Here is a 27,506-nt window from a genome sequence, read left to right as displayed (position 1 = left end):
TCAAGGAGAAATGAAATGATGATACAAGTCGCAAGTAAGCTTGCTCTGGATACGGATTACCTGAGCGGGAAAGCAACCCTTGGGTTTGAACATTATTTGTATTATATCCACCCACCATTTGAGAGATCTTTGTACATAAGATTTAGGCTGGGAATACTCAAATTCCCATTTTTCTGCAAATCATGGAATCAAGGAAGCACAGAGACCGTCTCCTCGTCAGAATGGAGATGGAAACAACTGCTCATTTTCTTCTCATCTGCCCAAAAGTAGGGTCTCTGAGGCATTGTTATTTAAGACCTCTTTTTAAAGCTGGCTGATGTTTGAAGCTTTAACACTTTGTAGAAATTCTTCTGAGCAATATGTTGTGTTACTGTGGCTTGTTACATCCATAGAGCCTGGCTGCTAAGAATTAAATTATTCGAGAGAATGGACAGAAATGTCACGTTAAAAGCCATCTTATAAAAAAGGTATCCTTAAACTAAGGATGTTGAACATCTAGAGATTACAAGAAAGGCTTCCAGCTTGCTCTCTTCTTAATATAGATGGTTATTGTTTTGCTATTTTTATGCTTTTTATGTGGTTTAGTATTTTATAACCAATACCAATATTTTAAGTATTTGTGATGATGCTTTAATTATTTATTTGACTCATACTGTGTCTCAATTTCCTTTTATTGAGTTGTATTTTATACCTCTTTTATGGCTTTAAGCCAAAATAAAGATGACATTGAATTGTATTAATATTTCTCTTTTCTACTGCTTTAGGGTAAACAGGGAACCTCTTCACTATACCCTGCATCCCACTTCCCTGCCTTCCTGCACCTACCCTCTGCCTATCCATGGGCACAGCCCCTGGTGGGTCTGAGAACCCAGGAGGACAAGGAGCTAGGGAGAAAGCGCTAATGGGCAGTCAATTGTTGATAGTGTTATTAGTGAAAGATTGTTTAGTGTTTACCTTGCCAGTCAGTACCTGTTTCTACCCCGGATGCCCCTCCGGCAACTGTCAAGCACAAAGACCAGAATACATTGACCAGCGGTTTTGAAGGTTAAAAAAAGTTGCTCTAATTTGAAATGATAAACACAAAGATTGAGTTTACTGGTGACCTTGTGGCCTGTAGTAGGGTGCAGAATATTGCTTAAAGCATTTTATGAAAAATGGCAAACAACAAATCAGTCCTTCTCTAAGCAAATGAGTAAGGAAGGAAGACAAGGAAGAGGCGATAGAAGAGGCTATGAAGGGAAGCCTTAAAACAACCTGCCTAGTGGTTATGCAAATCCTCTGAAACTCTTATTCTAGCCCCACATAGAATACAGCAAGACAGAAATCAATGAAAAAATATTGATTTTTTGTCACCATAAACGATGTACTTTCAATGGGCCTCATTACGACCCAGGGGTAACTTACCGCCTGGGTCGTACCTTTACCACCATGGCATAAACTACGTTTACGCCATGGTGGTTGGCGGACTTACCACCCCATTCCGAGGTTGGCGGGGCGGTAAGTCCCCAATCCCCATTTACCCTTCCCCATTCCCATTTTTGCCCCATAGGGCATAATGGGAGTGGGGAAGGCGTTAATTACGCCACCGTAAATTACGGTGGCGTAATTAACATCAAGGTCCCTTAGCGCCATGGATTTTAACACCTGCTAAAAGCAGGTGTTAAAACCTCCATGGCGCTAAGGGACCTCGGAATCAGGCGGTAAGGGTCGGCACTGTTTACGCCGCCGTAAACCCCTTACCGCCTGAGTCGTAATGAGGCCCAATGTAAGTTCACAGATCTATATCGACGATAGCCCTAGTTCTCCCTAAAGTACCGAGCTGCACTCCCAGAAATATGGTGGTATTACTGAAAATGTTGCAGGCACTGCAAAGAAAATGGCGTGTTTAATTGCAGCACAAGTACAAAATCAGTTTTTGCATATGAAAGCGCAAAGGAATGACACATTTTTTGCTGCCAGCAACACTGTTAATGAATACATTCTCATGGTGTCTATTGCCTGTAAGTCCGTTTTTTGTGGCTGATGAGCATCTCTACTTCTGCACACAAGCGAGGAATAAAATACACTCTGTGTCCCCTGATCCAGAGAAGTTTTGGCCCTAGACAAATAAGGCCAATTCCTTTTGTCAATCGGTGGGATTTTGCTCGTGTGCAAGTGGCACATTAAAAGTAGACATTAGATTTTATGTTTCATGCTATGAATTGCTGCTTTGATATTGGGTCATTTCTGGAAGAAGATTTTTCATGTCTAAATTGAGATTTCATATCAAGAGACACTCTAGTCAAAACACATTGGATTTGCTATACACAGAGATCAGCTCAATTTTATGTCAAATGGTCTCAAGTAATAACATTGCCAAAATGAAGCCACCATTGCATATTTTGCCATGGTATTAACCTCAGCAGGGATCTTCAACCTGCAGTCTTTCTTGGAGTTCTGCACTACAACGTCCATAAGCTCATTGCCAACTTCGTCATTTCTTTCTTAGCAGCGCAGATACAATAAATAAGATGTGAACTAAAAATTGCAAAGATATAATCAAAAATATGGAAACAATGAAAGTGATTTAAGTAACAACAAATGAGTGCAAATAAATCATGAGGAAAAGCAAGTCGGAATAAATATGTTTTTAACTCTTTCCTGAACTCCAGCACAGAGGAGGACAAAAAGTAGTGAGGTGAGAAGTGCTGTCTCAAGGAACTACACCCGCGGATTTGCTTGAAATGCTTTCCGTCAGGAAAGTTCCCAATGTATAGTGTCCTGAGATCTTTGCTGCAAGTGCCTCTGGATCTTAAAGCTAAAATGAGCTTCTCGGCCACGAATAAGGGTGTCCCCAAGACAGGCCTTGAAATCCACGCAAGCCAACTTGAATTGAACAAAGAAATTCAATGGAAGCTGGTGAAGGTGACATGAAGTAAGAGCAATGTGATCAAACCAGTCATGGTGCTGTGTCTAAAATAAATGTTAGGGATGTCAGAGTGGAAGCAGGGACACCAAGCAGAATTTTCTTTTCCACCATCCAATCTGATGTTGGAATATATTTGTATCTGCCTCAGTAGAACAACCTGATAGAAACAGGACTGAACTATTTTTGCAAAAATGGGGAGGAAAGTAAGAGATGAATCAAAAATAAAACGTATATAGAAGGGAAGCAGCAAGATTTGGTTCATTACTGAAAGAATATAAAGAAGTCAACTGCAAATCATGACGAAGAATATACGTGAATGAACTAAACCGGTTTTATTTAAGGATTCTGTTTAAATGTACATACATCCAGTTTTATGTGGCATGCAGGCATCTCTCCAAAGAGTGGATGACTACGCAGGTGACATCTTTAGATATAATTGGACGTTGGCTGTGTACTGGTATATGGTGAGACTGGTTACTTCCAGCCGATCTCATAGCATGCTCAGGTAGATGATAAGCAACATGGGTGACAGTGTGGACCACATGTACACCCCATACATCATGGGATCACGATGCAGAACTTGAGGCGCCAACCTGTAACAGTTGTGAATCCCTTTTCAGAAGGCATGAACACCACCTCAGAACCTGACCAGCCATACGCATGCAGCAGGATAGAATTTCAAGTCACATCCCACGTTATATTCCATCCAAGTCCACTCAGAGATTGGGGACAATCAGCAAACAAGCACCACCCGGACCCAGCAGCCACATAGCATCATCTACCTTCTGGATAGCGACGCAGTGCTGCATTTGAAGTGGAAACCTCATTGACAGTCCCTGATCAAAGTGTGGGTTGAAAGAAGGCTTCCAGTTGGAAGGCAACATGTCGTTCAAGGCATTTGCCTGGGAGAGGCAGCTTTGTAATCAGATGGCAATGTGTAGTCTGCAGGATCTAGACTCATTTACAAATTGATGGGAACATCCACTCACCCAGATAAGCATTCAGTAAAGCAAGTCAAAGAGGCAAAACAGCCTTGGCAGAGGTTTTAATCAGTTTAGCAGGTGTAGGATCATCATTAGAAGTAGACATTGATGGTCTGATAGAAGGGAGAACCCCTCCCACAGGGGGTCTTCATGGTTACATGATTGAACCACTCTGTGGAATTACTAGATTCTCACTGTATCTGTCCAGAGATGAATGATAAATGGATCTGAGATACCTCCGCCATAGAAAAAGAAAGTTGTGATTAGGGAATGGGATGTAAACACAGCTTAACATTTTGAGAAACCTATCTCTGTTGATTAACTGCAGGCACAACTCTATTTTGAATATAAGAAGCATTTGCCAGCTTTGTGTTAAATCTGTTAGTAGATCTCAAACTCTGCAAGGAAGAGTTGATATCAGGAGCTCTCTGTAAGCACCATTTATTTTGAACTTGTATGATTCTTTCTGCCCCGTGAGATCATTGGAGCACCAGGGATAAGAAATGTTATTGGATATTGACTGATAGCTTAAAGGGCGCTATCTCATCGTCATTTTCTGTGTCAATTTCATGATTAGCAATGAGTAGTTCATTTGCACTCAGGTTAGAATTAAAAAGTTCTAAAGAAGCAGATAAAGGCTTGCAATTCCATGTATCACTAAATATTTTCTTGAGAAAATGACTTAAACTTTTTCAAACAATAGATAAGAGAAGTGTGGACGTTGTGTTTTAAAGGAGATGAAAAGGAAGAACCAATAGTGATCTACAACTAACTACATAGTTTGAGCACACATTACAATTGAAGTCTTGGCAATGATTAAATCCAATATATTCCCCGAATGATGAGAAGGAAGAGTAACACACTGTAACATACCGTAACATACTGTATTGAATTCTAAGAATATAAATGTCTTTCAAAATGAGTCCCTGTTCTTCAACCAATATTGTTTTCTTAATCTATGGTGCCGAAGAAGTGTCCTCGTTTTTGACACACTTGGAGCTAGAGGCAAGTTTGCTCTGTTTTTGTCTGATGTGCTTTTTGCCTTGTGCACGGGTAAAAATACAGAGACAAGCTGCATTCCTTAGCGTGGCGTCTCTGCTCACAAAGAAAGCATACACTTTGTGCTGAGTACAGCCTTTTATATATTTCAAAATTAGTTGCACATTATATTTGTTGACGGGTTGCACTGGATATTAACATCCTTTAAAAATAAGTTTGTGCAATATGAACCATTTAAAAGGGGGAATGCATCACACAGAATGGAGAGAACACTAGATTTGACAGGAGATGGTTTCAATAACTCAATTTCAGTAGCAAACAAAGCTTGAATAAAGGAGTACTGTCGTGATTGTTTGAATATTTTGACCAGACTGCCACCTTCTTTACCCAGCTGGTCAAACCATAAAATACTGCACCTTGAACTAAAATACCCACAATTACATTTTAAGTACATTTTAGCAATGTTTCTGTTAACATCAAAGCATCTACATTTTGAAAACCAATAACATCTGAAATAGCAGATGCATGACAAAAAGCTGAGTGCCAATATATCAAAGAAAATGTTACCAATTTAAGTTGCGGGAGTGTAAATAAATAGGAGAATGTTTTTTGAAACTGAAGATTTTCTACTAAAATGATTAGATATATTAACAGATAGAGTCTTATAATGTAAACAGCACATGGTATATGTGACAACACTACTTCTGCACTGCAGGAGTATAAGGCTCAAACCAAAGAATGGTCCCCCACACATAAAGCTAAAACAGGCACAGGTAAGGCATATAGCTCCCTCGACTGTTGTGGTAATGTGGGCGGAGGGAAGGCTATATGCTCGGAATGGTGTCCAGTCATAATTTCGAAAACATAATTTCGAAAGTCAAAAAAGTCGAATCAAAAATGTCGAAAAAAAAAATGTCGAATTGTTTTTTTTTTCGATATTTTTTTTTGGGCTCTAGTTTCTGTGAAAAGAATAGGTAAAAATAAAAAAAAATGGGGGTTAGGGGGGAACCCCCCCATTTCGAAAAAAAACGTCATTAAAAAAAAATTCGACATTTTTTTTTTCGACGTTTTGTTTTCGACTTTTTGACTTTCGAATATTTTTGTATTCGAAATTATGTCTATGAACCGCTCGGAATGTGTGTGAATGTGATCCAGAAGCAACCCAAACAGCAAAGTACAACAGTCCGAAATAAAAGGAATGTCCAACTTAGGTTTGCTAACAATATGTATACTTTAATTAAGCACATCAATATACAAGTATTAAACATTCTATACAAAAGCCCACCCCTGTAAATAAAAGGCAGAGAGATGTGATATGTAAAAGTGCAGCATTCTGGGATTTCAGCAGGCAGGAAAATAGGCAAGAAATGCAACAAGGAATTCAAAAACGATATGTACTTAGTGGGAAAATTAGCAAAAGAGACATAGCTGGTCTCCAGTGTCCCATGAAGTGGACAGGAAGACAGAGTGAGTTCAAAGTACCTCAATCCATTGTTTGGGGGTTCAACAATGCCAAACCAGGCTTCTGTACTGTGGTGTGGATTGAACCAGGTTCAGGTGTGGCGAGTCGTGCTGGATCAAGTGGCGAGCTAGTGTCTAGTTGGTTATAAGGGGGAGCTCAGTGTAGTCGAGTGCAGCATTCAAGTCATGCAGTTTGTATGGCTCAGTAGGGTTAGTTTGAGGATCGAGTCAGTTTGAGACCTTGGTAACCGCTCGTGTGGGTCAGCGAGTGGATCAATGCTCCAGCAGTTGGATTTGAGTTCCGTCAGCTCGATGCAGCTATCTTGGTGATCCGTTGCAAGGTTTAAATGCAGCCTGTGGGTTGAAGTGACTCTGCAGTCAGCCCAGCTGTCGAGAGAGCACCTCTGATCTCTGAACATAAGTGCCAATAGTGAAAAGTGCTGCAAAACAGGATATTGATGGAGCAGGGCCCAGGTGTACACTATGCTTTTGCCATGGGGTCTGGTTTTTAGACCACTCTTTCTGAGATAGAATTACCCACATAATATTATTATGATAGGTTATTTATAACGCGCTTAATACCCAGAGGTTTCTAAGAACGGACCTGGGGATCGAACCTGTGATGCTCTGTGTGCCCTCCCGAGACATTAACTAAATTATTAACTAAAATCACAGAAAGACAGGGCTTCTACACCCTTGCCAGAATGAAATCCATCACAATATGATTATATTCAGCAATCAAACACTGATCACACTCACAAACAGTTCACAACAGACTCAACATAGGCTAGCCCTGGAAGCCCTTTAGAAGAAGGCTGCTGTTTTGTACACATGAGAACAGTTTGAATGAGAACTCATAAATCTGCTATGCTGTAAAGGTATATATGTTCTATGTCCTAAAGAAGCAAAAAAAAACAAGTAAATGTGTTACATTGTAACAGCCTGTCCTAATGTTACGATAATGACATGTCAAGTGTTGGTACATTTTAATATATTTTCCCCACCTTGAAGATATGTGCATTGGTTGTTGATTATAATTATCAGGAGTCTGTCATTTTTGTAATCACATGTAAGAATGTATTTTTTAAATAGGGGTGCCAAATGATAATTTGACAACAGGTAACAGACCTAAGATGGCAGCGCATTTAAAATGCTTGCAGTCACCTTTTTATTTTGATTACCAACAAAATGGCTGCCATACATGAGAGCCCCATCCCAATATGGCATCCTATATATGCGGTCCAGTCTTTCAGGCAAGATAAACCTAAAAAGACTATGTACAAGATGGCTGCTGCATATGTACTATGTGGCATGGCGGCTGCAGGCTGTTTTTGTCACAACCAGTACAAACTTATTGGTAAGATATTCAAACATTAGTGGTTTTAATTAGTGTTTTTAACTGATCAATTCTATGTAGGGAGAATATATCTTAATAAATACATTTTGATTGTAGATGTAAGCAAATATTTTCCGGACACCATTTATTGATGAGCCATCCATTATGAAATAAGGCAAGGTATCTAAGCGGTACTTACAAGTGAAGCAGGTATGCCTCCTGCGTGTCAACACTAGGAATATCTGCCTAATTACATTCTTTTCTAGACAATTTACTCATTGGTGTTTTCGTTGATTTCATTTCTATGTATTACCCACTTAAATATCTGCTTTTGGAGCCTGTGTTTCCCCCTGGCAAAGAATCCATGAAATAATAAGTCAGAGTACAAACAAGCTTGTAGTAGGACCGGCATGACGATGTGAACAATACAATAATCGGAATTGTATTTTGCGTGCCAGCAGAGAATTTTATAGATCCAAATCTTATGAAATGTTAAGAATTGTGTGTTGGGGACGAGTGCCAAAATGTAGAATTGTAAAAACACGATTTTCTGTTAAACTGAACTTAGCACAAATTGTTTTGTGTCTTTGGAACTTCATGTTGCTGTGTGCCCCCTATGATTTGATGCAATGATAACATGTTATTTCAACATCACTGATTGGTTAATGAGATGGGTACGAAGGGGGAATCCACACATACCATTTTTACTAGCGTACTTTAAGTTTGTATATACTCTGGAATAAACCTCATTCTGTGTTGATTAGGTTCTAACTAAGTCCAAACGCGTGTTTGGCCGGCAGGACATAGGTTTGACTGACATTAGGGATGACTCAGCTCATCTTCTTTCTGCGGTTGATAAATAGGAGAGCACTGCATTGGATAGTAACAACAGCTTAACAATGTCAAAGTGTGGAAAAGCCCACCTGTCACCTATATACACAAAGTTGTATTATTTACCTATTACGAATGGAGTGTGACAGGCAAGTGAAAGAGGAACATTCAAGCTTAATGAAGTGTATGAGAATTGCTTACTTCGGCAGATAATTTTCTGCAAATTAGACTCATTCACTATTTTTCGCTGAAATGGAATTACATTAACCTATAAGACGATACGTGGTATTGCATCGGCTGGCTGAGCATTTAGCCATATGCTAGTAGGGTAGCCCAGTCATATGTGTTCTGTCGTCCGGTCACTGGCTAGAATCCCAGCCAGCCTGAGTAAGGCCTTGATCCTTTTGAGGGAGACATGCTGAGTACCATAGCATTGGTTAATCATTACACCGGTTATGCAGCGCCACAGGTTATGAAGTGTGAGGAAATCGGGATGAGACGCTATGTAAAATGGAGACTTTCTTTTTTTTTGTCACAGAGCTAATATATTTGATAAATTACACAACTTTAGAAAACTTAACGACTAAAACAGTAACAAAGTACTCGAGTCCATTTGTCTGCATCCAGAGAAAGTACTCAGACATTGCCTTACCACTAGCTGTGTTTCAAGTATTGGTTCAGCTTTGCATTTTAAGTGGCACAATGCTGAAGCGTCATAGTGAGTTAATTAGTCATGCGTGATACATCGCTCACCATGCTGTGCAGTAATGGGCATGCGTTGGGCACATATTCTTTTTTGGAACATTTGCTTACACATTTAATGAAATGAAATAACTTTAGCCACTTACCTGTTTGGAGTGCTGTCTGTTTTATATGCTCCCCCTTTGGGAGGATTCAATGAACAGGAGAACTTTGCGCTACGGCGTAAAATCATCATATGCCGGTCAAATGTTCTTTTGAGAATAATGTGGCATAAACAGGCATAAGAATATTCTGTTATGGCAGGCGCCAAAAAAATGTAGTGACTAACTGTAAAGTCTCTCTGGCGCCTTAAGAGAATGAAGTCCAACGGATGACTGTGCCTTTAAAAAAGGCACTGTGGCATACTAGGCAAGAAAACTATATGCATCCGAATCCAGTGCTAGGCGTGGCATAGAGACCATAATATGCCAGCTGAGCATTCATCTAAGAATACTGTGCCTGGGGAAAACTGCAGTCAGGCTACTCTATTATGCAATATTAGCACATTCTTGTCCTCCTCTCAGCCATTCAAATGTTTGGAATGCAGTCAATAACTACTGATATTGACTGCATTACAGATATTCCAACTTCATCTGTGGCTAGTGAAACAACAGAAAGCATTTTTCTGCATTGAAGAAAAAGCAATGTGATTTCCAAGAAAGATTTTTTTCCACAACATTCCCCAGCCTAGCTTAACACAACAAAGTGAAAGCTAAAACATGGAACAATACTTTCAGTTATGTTAAGAAAAAGCAGTCACTTTAATATTGTAAAGTCTTGCTTACATTTCTCCAGCTTAACCAAATTTGCAATTCCAATTCTTACCAATACTTACCATATTATTTTAACTTAGTTATTTAAGTATTGCAAAATTACATTTTTAATTTACTAACATGCTGTGTGCACTTTACTCCTTATTGAACATAAATGTTTTACTTACCCACCACAACTCTAAAACCTGTATTTCTACGAGCTCCATGTGATAATAGCTGTATAGACCTTGGGAGGGGTGATTATCAGTTGGGATAATGACCCTTTCACAATTTAAGGCCCTCAGCTTCACTTTTTTATAGACCTTGGGAGGGGTCATTATCGTTTGATAATGACCCCTCTGTCAGCCTCTAAGGCTATGCTAGCATCCAGAAAACGTGCTAAAGAATCTTTAGTCGACAATGAGAACTAAGCAGTAAAAAGAAAGCCCCATAAAAAATGGCACCAGCCGTTCAGGCTACCTTGAAAGAGAATGAAATCCATTGGATGAAGTTGTCACTAAAAAAATTGACTTTAGAATATCAAGAGAGCTATTTGCATTAAAATACTGTGCCGTGGAATAAAGCATCAGCATTTTGAGCAGAGAAGAATGCCACCAGAATACTCTACTAGAGAATAAAGCAGCTGTGTGTAATTGATGGACAACCGTAGCCTACATCATATTGTGCTTGAGCGAAGTGGTCTATTAACTGGCCCCACGGGAGGATGGCCAAGAAAACTTTGGGAGAGAACAATACTCCCTACGTAATGCACCAGACAACAATTCCCTCAACCGCCCTGTCATCTGGGGATACCACTACATCAATGTAGAACGCAGGCAGAAATAATGGTGTCATCAGGTAGGCTTCTCTAGGACTACAGATCAGGACCTGCAGGTCCAGTGAGACCCTCGGGTCTCCCTCAATCAATGTATCTCCTATGCGAGTAGTTAACAGGTATTGGTAGTACGGCTCTACGGATGTACATCTTCACTGACCCACCAATAAACTGAGCAGGAGTTGTTGATAATCATCTCTCTCCCATTGCCAGGCCTCATCTGAGGCTGGTCTCCCAGACCAAATGCTGAAGTTCTAGGGGCTGCAAGGGAAGTCTGGGAAAGAGCACAGCGGGCTGGAGATGGGAATTATGGAGAACCGTAGTCTAGGAGAGAGTTCAGGAATTCTGGGGTACAGAAGGCATACCAGGCAAGGCTTTGGGGGTTAGCATGCCCAGTCTCTGTGTGAGATGAGGATGATGGCAGTATTAAATCTGGGATACTGTTTTTGTGAGCCCACAGTTTAATATGGAGGGACTTGGATTCATTTAAGATGATGCTTGCTCATCATTATTTCGTATTGCATTGGGAGTACTAAGCCCCCAAAGAGGGAAGATACAATGAAAGTATTGCAGAATGCATGCCCAGGCTGGACCCAGAAAGGCGAGCATCTAAACAAATCAGCCGGACCATCCGAATTATCTTATACTTGAGGTCAGGAATCTAAATACAAGCATTTTGCAAACCCAGAATGTGTATTTTTATTTGATTTGACTTTTTTTACTTTGCAGTTTTGTACAGTGCCACATGGCAGAAATAGCTCCAAGGCACCTGATATGGCTCTTGAATAGGGACAGTCATCCCACATGTTCTCTGGGGTTGATGATCACTAAAGGATAGGAAATAAGAACCCCCGTCTGAGGAATCAGTAGCAAAGGAGAGAGGACAGCTTGAATTCAAATCTTGCCACCACAGACATTTTTGTGCAGATGATCTTCGTTTGTCAATACCAGTGACAAAATCCCACTTTTCAGCCTTTTGAAGGACTTTCTGCTTGTGTTGTGAGCAGACAAGACTGATGTGCAATATTCCCCAGGAAGGCCCCTCGCTTCATAACTGTTGGCGCAATTTCACGCAACGCGAGGGGACACTCGGCATAGTTATAAGATGGATATGCCCTCCAGCCTCTCAGGCATTTCCCAGCACAGCAGCCATGCATCAGCCTCCTCAACCAGACTCCAGCTGTCACCTGGAGAGGTAAGATGGACCATCAGAGTTTCCAGTGCCACGGTAGATCATTAGTCTCTTTGTCAGGATGCTGGGTCCATCAAGCAGTGTGTCGTCGGTGACGCGCGGTGGCACTGATTTCGGTATTCATTCAGAAGCATTAAGACAATCTGAAATAAGATATTTTTTGAAAATAGTGCACTTTCTGAGAATTAATGGATTCGTACCTAGTATTGTTAACCTTTTTTATATTGTCCTTCTACTGTTTTCTTGCCCACATGTGTCTGCGGGCCTAACACGCCATATACATAAATAAATAAATAAATCTAAAGACAACATTGCTGCATAAGCAATGAGGCACTACCTTGGCAGAAGAGGGCAAGTAAACCATGTTTTCCACTTTGCTCAGGGTGATCCCGAACAAATGTGATCCTCAAGGCTTAAGCAAAGAAGAGTAGTCAATACCTTCATCTACACATTTCCACTCTCTACAATCACCAGAGGCCATGGTGCCTCGTTTGCAGTGCTTCACAATGCTCAAGATTTGCCAAATTGGATAAATCCTGAAAATAGGAGTTCCAAGAGAATTGGGGAGGTTGGCTATTCTACTTTCTGATTCAAATGCCTTAGTAATACATTGACTTTTTTTGGTAAAGTAAAGCCTTTTGGAGCTCATGTAGTACAGCTGGATTATTTAATCTTGATGAGTATTCAGTCCTTTTATTTTGCTGAGTGTTTCTTTGGCCAAATTGTGTACATAGTTTCTTCTTTTAGGTTTTACCTCTATGAGGAAACCTGGAATTTTTAACACCTGAACACACAATTTTACAATATTAAGGAATGGCTGGGTAAAAATACGAAAAGACCACAACTTTTTAAAATCATGTTATCAATTTTGTGACACGATGTGCCTGTATCCCAGCACATAAGTGAAATAAAAGGATTGGGGCTGGTTGTCTGTTTTTTTTAAGCACGGAAACTGCCCGCAGTATAAGTGCTAGGGCCCACGTTTTAAACATTCATTGTTGTTGTTCTCCCCCATTGCCAATGTTAAGGAAGCAGGGGACACCCTCACACTTCCACAATAACGAATATGGGGAGTGGGGGACAACCCCGCAACCCTCGCTCTCCCTGTTCAGTATTTTGGAAAGTATGCGGCAGAGTGCGCCAGTGGTCAAATCAGACATGTAAAAAACGAGCAAAGGTTTCATGCGAACGAAAGGGTTTGAACAAATTAGCTAATTCCAAATAAAAGGTGTGAGGGTAATGACAGCATGCACGAAAGTGGCCATCTCTGAGGCTCACCTTCTCACCCCCTTGTTTGTGAAATGCACAAAAGGGTCTTCACTGATCTTCCTGTACATTGATGTACATTGCACTTTGGCAGTAGGATGCACCACTGTGCCTGATCCTTTTCCTTTCCCAACACAGGGATGTGACTTGCTTTTTTTAGGGGATCCAACAAAAGGTAAATGCTGGTTTTTAGAAGTATCACATGTGTTTGGTCAGGAAATCTACAGGTTTCCCCTATGTTCACCAACCTATCAGTGGTAAACTCGAAATAATGTGAGGACCACACAATCTTTGCATGTTGTAATAGCGATTACCACATACAGACATTGTGTCAGCAAAACAGCAAAGTGTACAGGGAGCTCAAAGAGTCGGAGGAGATTTATGCATCAAAACAAAGCAATCACGCTACACAAATCTCTCCAAGAAATTCAGCAAGATGGACAACAAGTTTGCAAGCAAACCAAGGCCCTTTATCTCAAATGGAAGCTCACATATGGGTAGAAGGTCACAGAGGTAAACAGGGAGAACCATACCTTTGAATGGAAATGGGAACGCAGTGCGGGAGAAAACATGTGAGGAAAGGGTTGGGGCAGAGCCAGCCTTAGGGGGGGTGGGCTGGGTGACAGCCCGGGGCACCATGCCCCCCTGAGGGTGCTATTAGCCCTCCCCAGCACGCCAGCCCCTTAAAAGATCCCCCCGAGCTGGCATAGTGAGAAAAGATGAGGCAGGCACCCTTTTGCTATTAAATGCTCCTGTGGCAGTGGGGCTCATTTAATAACAACAACATCAGCACCCTATTCACATGATGATTACCTCCCTGCTCCGACGCGGGAGCCAGGAGGTTTTCATTGGAATAGGGCACTCATGCATTACCATGCATGAGGGAGCTGTTGCCTTAGGATATACAGAGGAGCTGTTGCCTTAGGATATACAGAGGGAGCTGTTGCCTTAGGATATACAGTGATCCAATTAGCATTACCATGCATGAGCGTCCTATCCCAGTGATTAACCCCCTGCGAGGCTCCAGAGCAGGGAGGGACAAAACAAATGTGGCGCTCCTGCCCCCTGCCCCGCCTCTCCCCCTGTCCACCAGGGGCACACAGGGAAGCGGGGGCTCAATTTGCCCAAGGCGCTGCTGCCTCTAAGGCCGTCCCTGGTTGGGGGAACAAGGACAGATAGGGGCATGAGAAGAAGTGCAGGGGAAAAGGAGAGCAACTACATATGTGAATGTTATCTACGAGAGAGCATATTGAATTGTGCAGTACACCAGCTCAGTTAGTTCATGCAACTGTTGGAGAGATTTTTCCACAAACCTTTTGCCTTCATAGGTTCAATAACTAGGAGGAGCTTTGCGTCATAATACATATGATTTGAAACTGTTTGCTACTGTTAGATAAGTCATATGTTTTGATCACATTTTTAAATTGTGTTTATATCAAAATAACATTCAAGCACAGTAGGGAGTGCACCCACCCTTTGAGAAATATAGGTTAGATTATTTGGTTTTTGGAACTGCGAGCAATTTGTGACTGCTGGTTGCACTAGAGTTAAGCAACAATCTGTGCTGCTCGCAAAGCTCTACCTTACTAACATAGTAACACCCATTGCAAAAACTCTAATAGAAAACAGTTTCTGGTGTGTGCAATTTGAATGGCTAATTCTAAGAAATGGTCAAGAAAACGAATTACTAGGTCTGGACTAATGTCGTCCAGAACTCAACTGCACACTATTTTATGTAAGGTTTCCAAAAAAGTAATTGTCTTTTTTTTTATAGTGCTACGAACCCTCAGGCATCTGAGCGCTGCTTATTATTACCCACGGTGTGTGGTGCTCATTTATCAACCTCAGAAGAATAAAAGGCTGAGTTTGGCCCTGCTGGGATTCAAACCTGTGTCAGCAGGCTCTGTACAGATGTCAAAGCAAGCGCTCTACTCGCTGTGCTTTGTGACCAACTAGTTTAGCAAATACTTCTAAAAACGATTTATTATCAACTCAGAAAAGAATTGTCCTTGTACAACAAGCCTTCATATTATTTAATGTTTCATCTGACGGTGAAGTCATTATGCACAAAACAAAGTTAATAGCAGTAAACGAACACCCTGACACCTATTTAACACCTAATCACAAGGATCCTTTACAAAGCCCAACGCGTTTCGAGGCCTGGTCCGATCTCCAGGGGTGCATCCTTGCTAAAAACGTCTTTTCAAATGCTCATTGGAGCTCCACATCCCCAACCATCTATATAAGCAGGCCGTCGTTTGTTTACTTCTAGAAGACCAACGCGAGCGATTTATTATTTATTATGTATGAATTGCTCCAGGTGTTATTCTGCTTATTTCTAAAAATGTACAATTGTTGTCAGCTATTTTGTTTTTCCAGGAAAATGAACCCATTATATACATTTAAGACGAAGGCATATTATTTACAAAATCTTGGCCAAGTATGACTGCGACTGTTTCATAACGTGCTGTTGACTCACATGGATGGGACCGCACAGAATGCTCCGCTAGAGGGAGCTGTTGCCTTAGGATATCCAGTGATCCAATTAGCATAGATTTGCCTGCTGTCACCACTAGAGGGAGCTGTAGGCTCAGGATGTATAGTGGTCCTACTGTGTTAATGAAAACCTGCACTTTGTCCCGTAGACTAGTTGTTCAATAAATGGAGCTATGGTGACAAAAGAAAACTCCACACCACGTACAAAGGTAAATACAACTGCTTCATCATGTAGTCTGTAAAGTGGCGCAGCCACACATCTTGGATCATGAGCTGTCAACTGAGGAAGGTGGTCTTTTCCAAGTTTCCCAGAGTGACAATTTCAAGCTCCCACCTGATAAGCCCGTCTTCTCTCATGCCATCATGAAGGAAATTATCAAATTTTGGTAATCAATTTGCAGATGGTCAATCCCACTTCTCAGGCGATTTCAGCTATCTGTGTCATAAATTCATGTCCCTATTACAGTCAGATGCCTTTCATTCTAGCCATTCTTTCTGTAGAGTGCTGATCTTATAAGGAAACCTCACTCCTTTGGCAAAGGGTGCTGGTAGCCTCACTGTTGCATGACTGTTCCCCATAGATACCAACATGCCTACTGGGGAGGCCTCAGCCAAACGTGGTTCTGTGTTGCATGCTAAATGTAAGTCCGCTCCTTTGTGTTAAATGATACGGGCATATTTCCATGTGTATCTATGTGTGTGTAGGTGAAGCGAGTATTGCTGGGCGGATCTCCTGTAATCACTGTCAATGCGTACCTCCTTCACTGCACAGCGATTGTTACAGTACATGGCTTGAGCCTCAAAAAGAGGGTTTGGTGTGGTGCCTGAATCCCTGCTAGGGCATAGTAATGGGAATCTTCTCTTCCTGCCCCCATCCAAGTGTTTTTTGTTTACATCCGTCGTGCTGGATTCCATTGTGGCATCCGGGGGCAACAACTTGGCAGCCTGAGTTAATGGCTCGAGTGAAGTGAGGCCAGTTAACGGGGGCCATTACCCTGCAGTGTTTCCTGAGGAACAGATGCATAATGCCATTAGAACCCCGAGCTACCAAACTGGTAACATGGGGTGCTAAAAAAACAAGGATTTTCATTAATTGAACAGGATGCCACTTGCATCCCATTCAATGAATTAACATTCTTTGCTAAAATGGCTGCCATGGTTGTAGAAGGGGGATTCCATACAGAGCCCATCTTCTAATTCTATGGTGGCCTGAAAAGTGAGGGGCAGTGAAGCTGCTGCGGCAGCAGCGGGCTCCACCGCCACAACAATCAGGTAAGTGGAGCAGGGTAGGAGTGTTGGGGAATAGAAATTTTAAAAAGGAAATGGGAGGGTGGGGGTAAAATGGTGCTATGGGGTGGAGGAGGCAGTCGGTGGGTTCCATGGAATGAGGGCTGGGATCAGAGGTTTTAGCCCATAATCCACAGAACCTGATTGGCCGCGCCCCCCGCCCGGGTACTAATGCTAGGTATATCATAAGCATCCTGTTCAGTAAGTAGACCTGTAGTTTCCACTCACCCAAGTTGTTTGGCCCTGCGTAGTGACACCAATGACAGGGCAACTGGGATGCTTGAATAATGCCCTGTTCACTGAGCCCCATTGTCGTATTAGATGCTTCTGTTCTGGGGGAAACACAACACCACTGCTCTATTTTTCGGTGTTATCATCTATCACAGGAGAGCATCTAAATCATCTTTGTGGAATTTCTGCTGAAGTGTTACCGAAAGGAATATAACATTCTTTGGGCCAACCCTGATAGAGCGATCACTATCCAGCTGCTGTGAACCCCAAGGACAAGCTCTTACTTACTTCTTGGACACCCCAGGTAGGTGGAGGAGTGGGTATACCCCTGGCCAGTACTCTTCATGATTTCATGTGAAATGACTCAATCTTACACCTGCATCCATCATTTGGTAGTTTATTCTGGGCATAACATTAGAAGCCCACATAATGAACCTTTGGGATCCCTTTTTCTCCTTCCCCTGTTGACTGAAGCATTCCAATGACAGAGGAGACTATTATTTCTTTTTTCAACCTAGACTAGGGGTCAGCAACCTTTGGCTTGCTAGATATTTAGGACATCAACTCCCATCAGCCCAACCAGGCAAGTCAATGCAGAGGGATGATGGGAGTCATTGTCAAAAATTAAGTGGATAGCCACTTTTGCGAGTGATCGAGAGTTTGTGTGAAGAAAAGAGGAATGTCGCAGTCTAAGTGCAAAAAATAATCCACGCTTACTCTAAATTGCAGGGGACGTGAAACATCAGCAGGATTGGTAGCTGGCAGATTTTGACCAAGCAATTCCAAAAAACATATTCCTCTGTGTTCTGAAGACAAAAATTGGCATAAAATACCTGAGTCAAAAAAGCCTACGTGGAAAGGTTCCACACACACAAGACAAAGCGTACAATTTCCATTTATCAGCATGCCTGGGTATTTTTATCCAATGGTGCTAACTTGCACAAGACTCTGGTGAACTTTACTGTGTGACATGCGCTATCTGTCACGTGAATTTCTTTTTTTCTTATTTTTGTAATGTGTAGACCATGTGTGCCCAAGTGGCATAGATATTAAAACCACACACACACACACACACACACTAACACACTCACACACACACATTTAACAGGTGGATCATGTTAGCCAGTGCTATTTACCATCCACGTGGTATTTTGGCCTTAGAAATATAGCATCACTGAGACAAAATAATACAAAAATACAATTTAGCACAACATTCGTAATTTGTAGGTCACAGAGCAGTGTATGTAATTGGACACCCAGTACACAGATAGCCATTATTAGCTCTTTCCCTCTCTCCGAGTATGACCATCAGTTTTGGCGGGATTTCTGTCAGAGGCCCCTCTCAACCTTACTCTGAATGAATGACAAGAACATCTGTCAGACGCATCTTGACATGTTCTCCGTAAATGAGTTAGCAAAAATCAAATAATACATTAGCAATAAATAAACAAATAAAGCAGCATCCATTTAAATAACACTGCCTCTAATTGAACCATTACAGTATTTTAGGTTTTGAGGGATAGCACACACCTTTGTTGAAAAGCCAACATTTGCAGCAGAACACATCATGGCAGTTAGACATGCCCCTCAAAATACTGGTGGCCTAGCTCCAAACCAACTCAATTACAGGGCTCTGACAAAAAATCACTCAAACAATGCCATGGTTGATGGACACGTAGACAACACAGAGATTAATTTCAACCTGAAAATGTGGAAGTGGCATTCAATGTCTGTCCCCTTAATAAATTGCTTCATGCGCAAAGCTATGGGAAATACGCTGAGTGCGCAAAGGCGCAGTGCATGAATATTTCAATATTCACTCCCAATTCCATTTCCAAGGCCCCAGGAAAACAAGGACCTGTGATCTCTGTCCTGCTTGTTGCTTTCCCCTAACAGACAGAAATGTGCTGCGTCAGCACCGCCATGTTCGCGGACACATGCGCGCACTTACCGATGAACAGGTTCCACTCTGTATCCAGGTCGGCCTGATTGGCTAGGCAGCCCTTCATCACGTTGAGGCAGTAGTTGTTGCACGGTTTCACAGTGGGCAGTCCTCGGCAGTAAGGGCAGTACAGCATCTTCATTAGCGCGCGGATGCACCCCGGAGTTGGGCTGACCTGGGGGAGTTGGAAATGAAAGAGGCAAGGAATCAATATTTTATCCTGTGAGACCAAATGGACTGAGGCAGTCCTCAGGCAGCCATGCAAAAAAAGTGTAATCTCTCAGCGGTAACGCAACCCCTAATCAGGCTCTCCAGAAGGACTAATCGATTCTTGCCAATTATCTCAATTGAGAGCAGCCGCCACTGATTTCCTGCACTGACGCTATCAATGACCCCATCCCTGCGCCAGTGTAATTTAGACCTGCAGCGGCTTTTCAACACTTGCAGGCCACGAAATCAAACGCAGTTTTGACTCTTCGACTGTGATAAGTGTAAATGAAGTAAAAAAAGAAGGAAAAAAAACACAGGAAATTTGTTGCAACAAAATTTTACCCTGACACTAAATTTCATAATGTATTGAACTGCTGGCACCCTACTGGTGTGTGTAAACGCCCACAGTAAGTTGAGTAGGCATATCCTATGAAAGAAAAGGGAACTGCAACATGTTCTATTATATAACTATACATACAGTGCTTAATTTGTAAATAAATAAGTGCCAGGCTCATATATTGTCTAACATACCCATAACAAGTCAGGATGGGCAGCTGTCCGCCCACTGTTGCCACCACCCAGGGCTGCTCCCCAAGCTGTCAACATATATGGGGTTAAAGCTCCAACTCCCACCAGCTTATGGTGGCTGGCGGATGTACTCGAGCACTACGGCAGATGTGTGATTTACATATACCAATCAGCAAACACTTAAAATAACATACTCATCGTGCCTTGACATGAGACATATGTGTAAGTGTGTCTTTAAACACAATCATCATTTACATTTTTGCTCTGATTCTATAGGTGTTTATTATGTTACTGGCCATTACAACAATACAGTTGCTAAAACGGCACATCTTAATCAAACGGAGTCTGAGGCAATAAGTTACGGAGCTCAGAACTAAGAGCAGGGGCTGAGCCCTGGCAAACCCCCCCCACACATGAAGTACTGTATACATGAATTAATAGGCAATTCTATTTCCCATGGGACTATGTAGCAACGGCATGCTTATGACACCGCTAGTGGAAGCCAGCTGTCAACACGTGCCTTCCTATATCCAGGGTTGGACTGGGACAAGAAATAGGCCCGCACACCCAAACAAAAGTGGCACACCTCTTGCCTGAAACAAGTGACCCACCCCTCGCCTCACGACCCTTGACCTCTGATGACATCACCAGAAGTGATGTCATTTGAACCCACCCCAAAGTGTCATCCCGGAAAGCGATGAAACATGACCTTTCACCCCTTGACAAAACAGGAAGTGGCATCAAGTGGCATCAAATAGCATTGTTCCTAAGCACACTTCAGAAAATATGATTATGATTTCACTAATGTAATATACATTTCATACAAGAATAGATCACCATATGCATAATTAATATCTGTATATATAGATCCATATTGTCAAATTAATGAGAATGCAAGAAGACGTCCAAGGCCAAATGATAATATGTTATTGTATAACACTTACACTTAAGCTCTTTTTTACAGAACAAATATGCTTACAATGGCCCTCATTCCGAGGTTGGTGCTAGTCATGGCGCTGGTAGCGCCATGACTAGCACCATTACCGGTACCGTGTCCACCCTTGTTCAATGGGGACTTACCAGTCTAGTTCGACCTTTGCAGGACCGGTAAATCCCCATTGAAAATGTCAATCCCCATTCCCATTTGAGCCCCCATTGGGCTCAATGGGAATGGGGAGGGTGCTAATAACGGTACCGTAAATTACAGTACCGTTATTAGCTCTGAAGTCCCTTTGTGGATCCCGTTCATAACACCTGGTAAAAACAAGCATTAAGGACGGGGCCGCAAAGGGACCTCGTAGTAGGGCACAAAGGGTTTACCGGCACTGATCTCCTTAACGGTGCCCGGTATCCCTTTGCGCCCTACTCAGAATGACCCCCAATATCACCCAGCCTGTGTTGGTACTCATTTATCAACCTAAGAAGGATGAAAGGCTGAGATGGCCTTGCTGGGATTCGAACCTGCAGATCAAACACACATTGCAGCAGTGAACGTTCAACCCAAAGAGCTATCATATCGGCTATAGTAAAATGAGCAATTATTCTGTAGTGGATTCCATTAAACTGGTAACTGAGATGTAACAGCAGACCAGTTAAGTTCATCTGCAGGTCTGGTGCAAAGTTGGCTGCATGTCAAGCCTGCATGCATCTATTTTCAGGCTTCAGAGGTTGGCAAAATAGGGAAAGCAGCACACTCACAGGACATCCCATACCCTGAGCACACGTTACCTCGTACTTGCAAACAAACATCCAGAACAGCATGCCAGGGAGATGGGAACGATAGACACATTGGGCCTCATTACAAGTTCAGTGGTAGCCTTGCTGGAAAAACTGGCAGGCTGCTGTTGAACTTACGAATTTTTCCAGTGCCCGGGAATGGGCAATTACCTGGTCCGCTGGGGTTGTAATACCCCGGTAATTGCCCATTCCCAGGCGCTGGAAAATATTCTTCCCCATTCCCATTTGAGCCCCATAGGGGCGTCGTGGGTGTCGGTCCGCCTGCCAGTTCAGACCTGGTGGACAAAAAGTCATCTGCGAGCAGAACTTGGTGTTCATTTCTTTTTTAAAAAATATTTGTTTTCTTTTTTTTTTTTCAAATTGGCCCAGGCATGGGCAGGAACCGGCCCCCACTCCACAGGGACAATTTCGGCCCGGCCAGGGGCCGAAAGCCTGATAGTCCAATCCGACCCTGCCTATATCTCCTTCCTTCGCTACCCTTCCTCAGGCTCAACTTTTCTGTTTGTCTGTGTTCTCTGCTTTTTCCCTGAGTCTTCACCTGTTTTCACTCAATCCTTTCCCAGTGGGAATGCTCTATGTGCCAACCTCCCTCTTTCAAACTTTCGGTCCCTCTCCCTGTCTCTCTTCCTTTTCGTCTTTCCTTTATCCCGTCTTCCATCTGTCGGTCATCAACTTTCTTCCCCACTCGTCTTATATTCACTGATGTTATGTGGAGGTAATTGTCAGTGTTGCCTGGCATGAAATGCATGCATAGAAAGAATGCATACATATTTTAGGGTTGCCCAGAGTGGAATTACTAATTCCTCCCGCCCCCTCATCTGCTCCGCCATATACATCGACATGCATTACGGTCAGCATTTGATTTGCATGCTTATAATCATGTATTGGATTCTCAGGCTCTCCACTCATCCACTTCAAACTCTTGGAGGGTCAGTCGCTTTTCCAAGCAGAGAGTTGGGGGCAGATCTCTATCTTCGGCTGGGGCCTCCCTCTGGAACATCCTCCCTGCCTCTCTCATACTTGAGCAGAACCACCACCGGTACCCGAAGAAATTCAAGACCTGCCTCTTCCCTTCCGTTTTCTCTCTTCCTCGACCCTGCTCATGTCCTGACTGCTCCACGCACTGGTCACCTGCCTACCCTCTGAACTTGGGCCCATGCTCCTGCATGTCTAGTTAAACTTTACACTTCCTCCCGGCTCTCCCAGCACTTGTGGTCTGTATCTGCAACCCTACAGTCTCTCACTCTACACTTACGAGCCACATGCTGGCGGCACTTTTTGAGTTACCTGCACTTCCCCCACCCCCTCTGCACTTTTCCCCTTCCACTTCCCTGCACTTACACAATCTGAATGACACAGGGCCTAGTAAGCTCGTTGTGTTGTCCTCCCTCTGTTTCCCCGTCCTTGTCTTGTCGCGCCTAGAAAATCTTGTGTACAGGTGCGTTATAAGTGCCATATCATATCATATGCAATCCGCCTGCTTTATACACCTGTGGAAAGCAAGTGAATTCCATTGGAATCATTTGTGAATGCTGCCTGCTAATATGTAAATTACAGGCAGCATTTACACAATTAGCATAGTAAGTACAAAAAGAAGTAAAGCCAATTCCATCAGTTTTGACTCCCTCTTTTCACACTTTGTTGTGCAAATGATGTAAATGACACTTATGGGATATTTTTGCCCTTAAGTGCAAATGTAACAGGTTGCCTCTGTGCAATTTAAAATTTGTTTGGAAATGAGCTCCATATGTGTTTTATAGCTTGGTCGGTCGTATTTCATAACAACAATGAATTGTAAGTGACCACTCCACTGACAGTACCGATTTGATTGAATGTTATCCAACAATATTGCAATTAAGGATTATTGACAGAGGTGGTAAATACTGTTTGTGGTAACTACCACAGGTGTTATGAAATACCATTGTTGAAAACCATATTGCTATGATTTTTCAATTAAAGATATAAAGCAAGGGTTCAAAATATACTACCAGTGGGAGTTAAAAGCCATAGCATATAACGATTATAGATATAGTGTCTCTGAAACATTAACCACTCCTAATTCATGGTCACAAGAATGTTTAGGTACCCAAGCTAATGTCAACTTCAGGTAATAGTAACAGCTGTTATTATTCCCCTATGTTTGATTAGCTCTTTCACACTCTCATTTGCAGTGGTAATAATTATGACAGTTTTTTGTATGAATTCCTTCTGTAATCAATGGAGAATGCTTGTAGTGATTGAGTTATCACTGGCCATCAATTGACTATCAGCAGTAATTTCAACACGAAGAGTAATCATTTTATTCCTTCTGTTATCTAGCATTATAAACCGAGGGAGAGGTCATTATCGCGGGATAATCACCCACCACTAAGCTATTCCCCAAGGAGAAACCCAAGGGCCATATTTGAGGAAAGGTCTTTATCCAGAGCAATAATGACACCTCGGGAGGTCTATAAGGCTAATAGCACATAGTGGGCGTAGCAATACATGTTTTTGAGTTTTGTTGATGAAGTAACAATGTGTCTTTAATAGTGAGTCAAGTAAATAGACAAACTGGGCCTCATTATGACTCTGGCGGAAGGTGTTTAATGGGGCCGGTAGAGCTGCCAGCCCCGTTAAACCCCTACCGCCTCATTACGAGGTCCGCTCCAGAAACAATATCTAGGGAGAACTCATGTACTGTCAGACAAATAATGCATTCTCTCATTCTCCCAGTAATCTAGGAGACTGCAACCTGTGGCTCTCCAGATGTTTTGGACTGTAACTCTCATGATCCTTTGCCATCGGACTTGTAGTCCAAAACATCTGGCAAGTCAACATTTGCAGATCACTGTGGTAATCAATGGCCGTCCTCTAGTGGGTATCAGGTAATAATGTCCCCATACATAATGTCCCCATACATAATGTCACCCGGAAAAGCCATTGGTGACATTACATATGGTGACATTCTGTATGGGCCTGATTGCAGGGATGCTCCCCTTGTAAAAAAAAAAAAAAGATTCAAGGGTTGCAGGGGTGTCCCTGCTTGTTCAATGTAATAATGTCTCTGCAGAAAGAGCGACTTTTTTGTAAGGAGACTTTTTTGCGGGGACATTATTACATGGAACCTCTACTGGCCAATATTTTGTCAACAATTTGTGTTGCCGCCCTATAGTTAAGGTGAGTCGGACTCCCATAGGAGCCACTCAAAATTCTATCATTAATAATTTTTGATTCGAGCAACAGATATGACTGAAATTTTGAAAGTGATGTAGGGATCCATGCATGGTTTGGGGGTTATTCTGTGCAGTCGTTTTTTAAATATTTGATGGAGAATGGCGTGCCCCCTTCTCAAAATTAGATATCTATATCTCTGGGATTTACCCAAAAATGTGTGTTTTTAAAAATGAAACAGCCGCCATCTTGTTTTTCTCTTGATGCGAGAGATAACCGCGGCTCTAGTCGAGGATATGGGAAAATAAAAGGCAGGAAAACAGCCACTTGCAGGTCAAAAAACATGCAAATGCCATCAGGCTAGATGTAGAGGGGTGGCTAGAGACAGCAAGCGAAATTTTTAAGTTGGAGGGCGTGTAGTGACTGAGTTTGCAACACAAATCTTGTTCTGTAGCCTCGAATAGCTGACATCTCAGAGCAAACTGTGTCACAGAAACAGCTTGTGCTGTGAGGGAAAGGGATCGGGCAGGGGAGCCGAGGAGGCCATCTGGGAGTGGGGGGACCTGTCACAGATGGGGGGGGAGCGCTTGGTGAGAGCCGGGGGGCAGGAAAGCATTTTTGTCTGCCATTTATTTGATATTCGCAGCAGTTCCATGCCTGTGGTTACATTTTATATTTGTTGAAAGACACTTTGACAGCTACAGTGACATCAGGGATGAAAAATCACTGTCCGATTACCATCCAGGACTCCCATCAATGCAGTAACCAGGACAAACCCTGCTTCGCTTCAAAGTGAAGAAAAGGGCCAGTCTCCTCAGGCCATGTTGCCTAATAAGTGAGTCTAAGTTACAAGACCATTTAGAGAAACGGTTGTCCCTTTCCTTGCTTTGAATCTAAACAGGGTCAGTCCCAGTTACTGCAACCGTGCTAATGTCAGTCCTTGAAAGTTTTGCACTCAGAGACAATTTTTTGCCTTTTGCTGAATTGCATTCTAGTCTGTGTAGTCTCCAAGTCAATAATACAAAAATCAAATAGATACTTTTACAGCAACAGTGGGTTTCCCATCCCTGCAGTGACTGGGACAAACCCTGCTTAGCTTAAAAAAGAAGAAGGGGTCAGCACCCTAAGGCCATGTTGCCTAATGAACAAGCGCATCTTACAAAACCATCTAGAGAAACATGGCCTAAGGGGGCTGGAACCTTCTTCGATTTGAAACTAAGCCGGGTCCGTCCCGTTGCAGAATGGATTGAAGACAGTCCCAAATGATGTGTGTTTTCTTAGTTTTAATTTCTAAATATCTCATCACACACAACATCCACATTATTATTTTTTAAACGTGCTATTCTCAGTCCTTGAGAGTTTTGCACTCAGAGAATTGGATTCTGGTATGTGTAGTCTCACAGTCAAGGTGGGGGGGGTAATGGCACAATTGTATACTGTTTGGTTAACATAGTTCTATAAGGATTTATATATTTGAGTGGCTCTATTGTATGTATTCTTTTCAAGTTAGCTTTATAAAGCAGAGTATTGTTGAAGGCCAGACATGAGGGTGAGGGTGATATAATGAGATGGCAAGTAAATCATGAGTATTTGCCCATGATGTGTCAAAAGAATTTGCAATCCTTGACACTGGTGCAGTAAATTTCCCCTCATTGTGCTGTTTTCAGGGCACCAGTAAAGGACACATGAGGGTGGACAGTGCAACCTTTATTCAGAGGGACAGACCCAACCCATTGGGTTTTTTGAGGTTGGCAAGCTTGCTCAAGTATTTCGCTACCAGGATTTTCTCAGGTTGTCAGGTTACCAGTGCAGGCGGTTACCCACAAAACCAAAAGCACTTATTTTGTATTAGGATTTTGTTTTTCAAGGAATATTTCTCCACAGATTGCTGGGTTTAAAAGGTGAGCACCTTTTATACCTTGCCAGCATATTTGTTGGAAGAGTACCTCACTTAGTTTATTTTTCTGATTTTCATTTTTTTTAAAGTATGTTGCCTTTTTGTCTTGCACACTTTCTTCTCAGGAGAAGGTCAATTGAACCACATTTGTATATTTCACTTTAAAATCTATCTTCACTTACTGTGCATATATTCATGTGTGCCAGCTTTGTATTTTTGCTATTGGAGTAAAAGTACCTGGGCATATGTTATTCTTGCAGCTGATAAGTTTTACCCTTTTCCATGCTGCTTAAATGTGGTTAGTTGAGGTTGTACAAGGGGCTTGTAGCACACTGTTTAGCCAAAAGGTGTGATCCTCGCAAATAATTTAATCTCACTGCCAAATGACTAAAAACATTATATGTTTTTAAAGCCTGCAATCTTTTATACATAATTAAAAAAATAAGATATGTTTACAACTACAGTGGGATTCCCATCCATGCAGTAACGGGGACCAACCCTGCTAAGCTTCAAATTGAGGAAAGGGCCAGCACCTCAGGTCATGATGCCTAATAAATGAGACAGCTAACAATAAGAGACCGAAGGAGTAATTTAACGATGTCTGGACCTAACTCCACTGAAGCTTTATAGATAATAAAGAACAAAAAAGGAACCAGTCATCAGTCTCCTGTGTGAACTCACACCTTTCTCCCAACTCTCGGTCCATGGACCAAATAGGACC

The 27,506-nt window shown here is 42.2% G+C and overlaps 1 protein-coding gene across 2 annotated transcripts in view; it reads right to left on the bottom strand.

Annotated features, from left to right (window-relative positions):
• Window positions 1-27,506, bottom strand: part of GPC6 (glypican 6) — a 3,633,782-nt gene that overhangs the window by 1,205,512 nt on the left and 2,400,764 nt on the right. For both annotated transcript variants that reach the window (XM_069639953.1, XM_069639952.1), the window contains exon 4: window positions 19,270-19,435. In XM_069639953.1, the coding sequence (XP_069496054.1) occupies window positions 19,270-19,435 (166 nt within the window). The remainder of the gene's footprint in view (window positions 1-19,269; window positions 19,436-27,506) is intronic.

The sequence above is a fragment of the Ambystoma mexicanum genome, chromosome 7q (genome assembly GCF_040938575.1).
Source record: "Ambystoma mexicanum isolate Mex_15411 chromosome 7q, UKY_AmexF1_1, whole genome shotgun sequence".
Taxonomy (NCBI): Eukaryota; Metazoa; Chordata; class Amphibia; order Caudata; family Ambystomatidae; genus Ambystoma; species Ambystoma mexicanum.
The sequence above is the reverse complement of the archived record's forward strand: the minus strand, read 5'-3'. Positions and strand labels throughout refer to the sequence as shown.